This window comes from Sceloporus undulatus, chromosome 3 (genome assembly GCF_019175285.1).
Source record: "Sceloporus undulatus isolate JIND9_A2432 ecotype Alabama chromosome 3, SceUnd_v1.1, whole genome shotgun sequence".
NCBI classification, from domain to species: domain Eukaryota; kingdom Metazoa; phylum Chordata; class Lepidosauria; order Squamata; family Phrynosomatidae; genus Sceloporus; species Sceloporus undulatus.
In genome coordinates this window covers 88,585,219-88,592,774 of record NC_056524.1, presented here as the reverse complement: position 1 = coordinate 88,592,774, position 7,556 = coordinate 88,585,219, and the positions used below count along the sequence as shown (strand labels likewise).

The 7,556-nt window shown below is 40.6% G+C and overlaps 1 protein-coding gene across 4 annotated transcripts in view; it reads left to right on the top strand.

The window, feature by feature from the left end:
* The first annotated feature begins 269 nt into the window (after positions 1-269).
* MOSPD2 (motile sperm domain containing 2) overlaps positions 270-7,556 on the top strand; it is a 37,580-nt gene continuing 30,293 nt past the window's right edge. The window contains exons 1-2 of one of the 4 annotated variants that reach the window (XM_042458666.1): positions 270-520; positions 2,924-2,984. In XM_042458666.1, the coding sequence (XP_042314600.1) occupies positions 509-520; positions 2,924-2,984 (73 nt within the window). In that variant the 5' untranslated portion in view covers positions 270-508. Of the gene's footprint in view, positions 521-615; positions 632-1,625; positions 1,877-2,920; positions 2,985-7,556 lie in introns of those variants that run through there. The other 3 variants (XM_042458665.1, XM_042458668.1, XM_042458667.1) reach the window with 3 other exon arrangements.

Here is a 7,556-nt window from a genome sequence, read left to right as displayed (position 1 = left end):
GCGGGACAAGTTTGGAGGAAGGCGACCGGGATTGGTTTAAATCGCGCTAATTGACGCAAAGTGGGCGTGGCTTCGGGGAGGGAGGGAGGAGGGGAGGGGGAAAGTGGCGGGGTTTTTTTTGAGACAAGATTGAAGGAAGACGACCGGGATTGGTTTAATTATCAAAGTGACGTAAAATGGGCGTGGCTTCGGAGAGGGAGGAGGGGAGTGGAAAGTGGCGCGGTTTTGAGCGGTGCGCGTGCGCGCCTTTGTGGGCATGCGCACTGGCATCGTCTAATAATAATAATAATAGTAATAATATGTAGCTGTATTGGTAAACAGGCAACAATAGAAGAGAAGGGAGCGGATTGGTTCTGGGGAGGAAGGAGTGTTTTGTTCCGAGGGAGGGAGGTGGTGCGCGCATGCGCACTGGCGGACGCCCTGCGTGACGTCACGCGCTCCCTCTTCCCTCCCTCCCGGTCCGCTGCTGCTGGGTCTGTGGCTGGCGCTGAGGGAGCGAAGGAGGACCATGGCGGCGGAGGTGAGCCAAGGGAGAGAGACAGGACCCCTTCTGTAGTGTCTTCTTACTCTCCTCCACAGAGGAGGGCTTCAGGCAGGGAGAGAGGGAATCTGGGAGGCAAGCCTGGCTGGGGTGAGTGAGAGGGCGAGGGATGTTACAAAAGGGAGAAAGGAAGGGACCCAGGGGCAGGGCAGGCACTTCTGTCAGGGGATAGATAGATAGATATATAGATACACACACACACACACACATATATATGTATGTGTGTAGAGAGATCTTGGGGCACCTTTGAGGCTAAAGCTTTCATAAATTTCAGCCTATGTCTTGCAGCACCTTTGAGACTCACTGAAATAACCAAGTTGGCAGCATGGACTTCCATAGGCTTCAGTCTGTCTTTGTGTGTGTGTGCATACACACACACACACACACACACACACATATATATATATATGATAGAGAGATCTTGTTGCACCTTTGAGACCAATAACTGAAAGGAAGAAGTTGGCAGCATGACATTTCCTAGGCTCCAGTCTATGTAGATGTATGTATGTATGTAGAGGCTAAGCAAAATAAATAAATTAAAGGCTTTTGGTGGTATTTTTTTTTTAAAAAAAGAGTTCTTTATAAAATACACATTTTATTTAATCACCTTAAAGAGCTGAGGTTAAAAATGTCTCTGAGGTGACCATGAACGACATAACTCCTTTGGAAGATATAGCTGTGTCATTCTGTAGAATCAGTTTGTGGCACCTTTGAGACTCACTGAAAGAGAGAAGCTGGGGCATGAGCTTTCCTGAACATGCCTAGATATACAAAGAGATCTGTATTACTCTGTCCCAAATTGCAGCAGGTATGTCCCCTCCTCTCCGGCTCAGGCAGCGATTTCCAAACTCGGCTCCTCCAGGGATGTAGGACTCTAGCTTCCAGAATCCCTGCCTCAACCTAGGCCAAGGTGGAAAGGGCTTCTGGGAGTTGGAGTCCAAAGAAAACAACACACCAAAGTTTGGGAGTTGCTAGAAGAAGTTTAAGACTCCTGTGCGGTTTTTGTGGAGGGCAGGGCACAGCTTGAAGGTTTCAACCATATAGTTGGGGCTTACTTTTTTTAAATTGTGTTCTCTGTTTTAATGTGCTGTAAAACCTCAAGGAGAGAGAAGAAAGAAATAAAATTTGTCATCATCATCATCATCACTCTTTAATGGCCTAAAACTAACAGGAGAAGTCAATATTCTTGTTTCCAGAGCCCCTCCCCTCGATTTCAAGCAGCGAAGCAAGAAGCACTTAGACCTCGACATTTTGGTCCCTCTCCTGTTAGTGGCAATTACAGTGTAGTCACAACACTAGGAGCCACAATTGAGGAAGCTGTCAGTCGGCCGACAGGTACATGGTTTGATGCGTCACTTTCCCACAAGGCCCCACAACATGGTCCTGCGATGAAAAAAACCCTTTTACTTCCAATATTGAAGCGGTTCTTAATGTATTTTTGGGAACCAAATTCAAACAATGATAAAAATGTCCCCCCCCCAATAAATTTGATACTTTTAATCAATTCCCTTGTAACCCGGCTTTGATTAAATGCGGACGCTGGTCTGATGTTCTGCTGTGACTTCTTTTATTGTTTTTAATGGATTTTTGTGTTCCAAGGTGTTTTGGAAGCCTCTTAGAAGACTTTAATGCCTTTCTCGCTCTTTACAGGATCATTTTATTTAGTCACATACTAAAGCATAGGAAAGTCAAAGCAATGTGTCAAAAAAACCCGTACAAGATGGAGCAAATCTGAGGTCATTTTTGGGTTTAGGTTTTGCCAAATTCCTATTAAACCAGCATAAAAGGTTGTTATTACGTTCAGTTTTACAGGCCAGTGTTATTAAGCATCCCAGCTGTTGTAGGAGAAAGCAGCCCTAAGATGTGTGGGAACTCTGCTTTAGTTATAATCCTGCAATATTCCTGATCATTATCCTTTTTTCCCTCTGTTCTTTATCTTTGGCATCAACATCTGTTGCTGTACTTTTCACAATCTTGTGATTTTAGAGACACTTACTTTTTGGGGAGGAAGGAGAATGAGCCGAAACAGCTGAATGTAACTTTGTTGGCGGACTTCTAGAAAACTGCAAAAGTTTCTTGGTTTCGGTTTTAACAAATAGAAATAACAAAACCACTTTTTGCCACCATGAGTAAATTTGTGTGAAACCTAGAGGTTCACAGCTTACTAGTGAAAACAAAATTAATACACAGTATGCCCAGAGGCTTCTTGCTCTTAGAAATGTTTGTCTTTTGTTCTTGAATCAGACACTTGAATCTTTATAAAATAATTTAAAATTAACTAATTAATTGTTAATAAAAATTTTAGTAGATACAAGTCAGGACTTTGCAGCCAGAGGGGTTTGAAAGTGGCCTGGTATTACTTCTTTCTTTCTCCTTCAGCAGGAAAACAAGGCTGCATTAATACATGAAACCAGACAACGTTTTGAAGCAGAATATGTTCCAGGTTGGTAGTGTTCAGACTTTTTACTTGTGTTTGTTTGTCTGAGATTATTCATTTATCCTTGGGAAGAAGTTTTCTTGTTTTAATACATCATTATTTATTTATTTCATTTCATACTTTCCTTCAGTGAAGTTTGTGTCACTTTACATGAAGTCTCCAGAGGGTTTTCCCATCCAGCTTCTGTTCAGATCCAGGCCTACATTGCTCCTTGCTTGAGATTGATGATGTATTGCATGTTTAGTTGGGGTGAAACTTGAACGTGTAGTAGTTTAATATTATGGATTTGTGCCCATCAAATATTTCTCTATGCGCTCTATACGTGTGAACAGTAATTTTGACACAATTTCAGATAGATTAGAAGAGAAAAACATTTTCTTTTATATAAATATATAAAATGAATTTCTTCCCTTCTGGAAACTTACACTCATCTGCTTCCACTAATGTGATTATGATTGAAAAAGTTGGTTAATTGTTGGCTGCAGATAGCCAATTTTTGGTCAACTCTTGAAATGCAGCTTCTTCCACAGATGTAGTTCAATTTATTCACTGCAGTGCCATCACTCATTTGTAGACAGTTTTCAAAATTAAATTAAATTAATCATTGGTGGCCTAAATAAAAAGGCCACCATTTAATTTTAACATGAATGTGTATAGTGTTAACTGTTAAAAACTAAGTCCCAAAAAGTATGTTGGCATATGGTTGAAACCAAAGCCCTCCTTCCCTGGTTTCCTGAAAGAGACTCTTACTGCAGACAGTGATGTGAGTGGGTACCTAAAAGTGTTGAATATGGAAAACAATGAAACCAGAAGACTCAGTGCAGTCAGGGAATATGTCTCATTCACTTCCCTCCATTTCTTTCCTTTTCTGATTGTGAGCCAGTACTTTGAAAATGTACAACTACAACACGTTATGATACTTAAACCTACAATCCTATGACACATAAAGACCTACCCAAACTTGAAAGCATTTTCTGTTGGTCTGACTGTAACTGGACATGTGATCATTTTCTTGGTTTATATTGGCCAGCTTCTCTGCCAGGGTCATATTACATACCACAGTTTTGCTGTCTCAGTATCCTGTGCTGTTATCTGGTAGGTCTGCTTATCTATAAGATAAAAGTGCATACACTTTTTTATACTTCAGTAAGCTGAAGTGGGAAAATCAGCCAAAAGTTAATTATTAGTAAAGCAGTAATAAAGATGATGTGTTGTCATAATAGTCTGGCCTATATGACTTTGTTTAAACTATCAATTTTTAGTCAGATTGGTTGAATTTGCATTCAGTGGCATAAATGATTAACAGCAGACAGTCAGACTTCACCAGATGTATGAACACGGCAATTATTTAGGACATGTCAAAATGTTTTACTTTTAAGAGTTGCTGCCTTGAGTTAATTGTTTATGCTCTTAGTATTCTGGGGAAAAAAACAACCATTAATTCCTATGATGAGATAACCTTTGAGCATCTTACTACCATAAGCAATCATATATTAGTGTTATAAATATTTTGTTCCGTAAATCCTTTTGGAAAACGTCAGTTGAATGATCACTTTCCCGTATTTGCAGTCCATTTAGAAATTAGTCCCATTGAGTTTAATGGGTCACTGTCTTGTAAATTTCTATAGAATTAGTCTTATTCATTTAATTTCTATGCTGCCTTTCTCCCAGAAAGGGAGCCAAGGCAGCTCACAAATAAACCCATTTAAAAGCTTTACAATAAATTAAAAAAACAATTAAAATCAATAGCCAAATATAGTAGAAAATTATAAAAACATTGTTCTGTGCCTTCACCTTATTTCCAACTTATGATGACCCTAAGGCAAACTTATGAGGTTTTCTTTCCAAGATTTGTTCAGATGAGTTTTGCCATTGCTTTCCCCTGAGGCTGAGAGAGTGTGACTTCCCCAAGGTCACTTAGTGGGTTTCATGGCTGAGCTGGAATTCGAATCCTGTTCTCCAGAGTCCTAGTCCAGCATTCAAACCATTATGCCATCCTGGCTGTACAAGAACGTAACTAAAACAAGTCATGGCACTTAAAGTGGTGTCAATTTGGTGTTTTTTTTTTTCTATAGTACAGCTGCAGCTTCAGAAAGCAAGCTAAAGACAGTGTGCCTGCCCTAACAATCCATGGATTTAAGCATCCATGGATGGGAAGCCCCATTGGCCCTAATGGTGGCATGTACATGTGGCCATTAAAAACCACAGGATTTGAGGTACTGATGCTTTTGGCATCTGTAGAGGGGATTCCAGAACAGAGCCCCCTAGGATATTAAAGATCAACTACATAGTTTATTGTAATGATAGAAACTAGGCATTTTCTGGTATACCACCTATATCATAGTAACAGTGTGTTCCTAATTATATTCAGTCATAAATGAGTACATTAATAAATATACTTTCTTTTTAAGTGTGCTCAGAATACAAGTTTTTAGTTTTTGAGGTGCAGCAGGATTGTCTTGTCTACTGTTGTCAAAACACATTCAGGTGTATAGGCCAGAATTCTGCGGAAGCACCGTAATACACCTCTGAATATTGTACCTCTGAGTAATACACCTCTAACTATTCCTTGTTAAGAAAATCTTATGAAATTCATGGAGCTGCTGTAAATTGACAGGCAAATTGAAGGCACACACACAGTAGCATTAAGGTTGCATTCAGATCAGGTTATGTTCTATCAGTTATATTCAGGGAACAAGTGGCATCAGCTCCCATCAGATTCCATACAAAGTCACTTCTGAATTGTCTGTGGAGAGTGCAGTTTCTCTGCTGAAGATACAGTCTCACTCTTCTCAAATCAACCCAATGGGGAAAGCATGGAGGAGTGTTCTTCTTGCCACATGGTTCTGCTTGCATGCACCGGGAGTACCCAATCTTTCTCTTTTATTCTATAGCCAGTCTAGACTCTCCATACCACTGATTTTTTGCAAGTAAGCACTAAGACATTGGACATTAGCATACTGGGGAAATAGCCCTTATGTGAATGAGAATTGACGAAGACTTTCCTCTCAGTGTTCATTTTTTGTGCATTGTGAAAAGACTATTATTTTTATATTATTAAAAGAAATACTGTATTATTGTATAAATCATTCAGCATGTTGTTATAATATGTAGCACTGTTCTTAATACTCTTCTTTTCCCTATCAAAAACCAAAATGAAGAGAAATCCAAAATTATATCGTATGTCATTCATTCATCTTGTTTCTTATACAGTGGGACCTTGGTATCCATGGACAGCAAGCCTGTATTGTCCCCAGTGGCAGTACATGGCCATGCTGCATTAGGGACAGCCCTTGTTGTCCCTAGTAGCAGTGCATGCACACAGTCATGCTGCCATTAGGGACAACAGGATTTCACCTGAAGTCCCGTAGCTCCTTATGGTGGCATAGATGCATGCATGTGCCAGCATTGGGGACAATGGAGGCTTACCTGAAGTCCTGTTGTCCCTAATGCGACATGGCTGCATACATGCACCACCATTGGGAGCAATGGGACTTGAGCATCCATGGATTTTGGTATCCGCAGGGGGGATCTGGAGCGGATCCCCTCTGGATACTGAGGTCCCACTGTATATTATATCAATAACATCTCAGGCAGGTTTGCAATACAGTGCACTCTTGCTTTAAGTGGGGGATCCGTTCCGGACTCCCTCACGTAAAGCGAAAACCAACTATGCTTGAGCCTCATTGAATATAATGGGGCTCAGATGTGGCGTGGCTTCAGCGGAAGCTGAAAGCCGCGTATAGTGTGCCTGCATATGGCGCGGGCACACTGTACTAGGACTTTTCCTCGTGTACAACATTTTAAAATATGACAGGATCTTCAAGCTCAGTCTTGTCATTGGTATTAGCATATTGAGAAATTATGTGTTCAACGATATGTATAGATACAGATTGGGTTGCCTCTGTTTTAACTACAATTAAAGCAGACATGTTTTCTTCTTATTTATGTCACAGTAGGTTGTGAAAACAATTTTTCCAAGAGTTCAGAAGATATATGTCTCAAGAAGTTGTGATGTAGTTGTTACAACTGAAGTACTAGAAGAGTACTTTAGGAGTGTTACAGAGTTGATAAAAGATGGCTAAAAGTCCTTTGGTAGAACGACCTGAGGGATGGTGTGGTTAGCCATATCAGGAACTTGCATTTTATCTTCCAGTTCATTTGTTGATACCTGTTGGTGACAGTGACATGCAGGAAGCTTAAAACCCACCCACTTGGGATTATATTTCCCTTGGGTGAAATTTTGACAAATGGAATGAAGTATCTTGTGAAAAAAATACAGTAGTCCCTCGGGTTACGAAATTAATTCGTTCCGCGGCTCCGTTCGTAACCCGAGTAATTTCGCAACCCGAAAAGGCTTTTTTTAGCGCTGGAAAGCCGCTAGCCGCACTTTGCGGTTTGAATTTCGCGCCGAAAAAATTCGTAACCCGAAAAAAACATCGTATCCCGGAACAGTTTTTTCCAATGTAACTTTTTCGTATCCCGGAAATTTCGTAACGCGATCAATTCGTATCCCGGGGTACCACTGTATTCAGACGAAGCCCAGAGTACGTTCGTATTTTCTAATTAATTCATCTT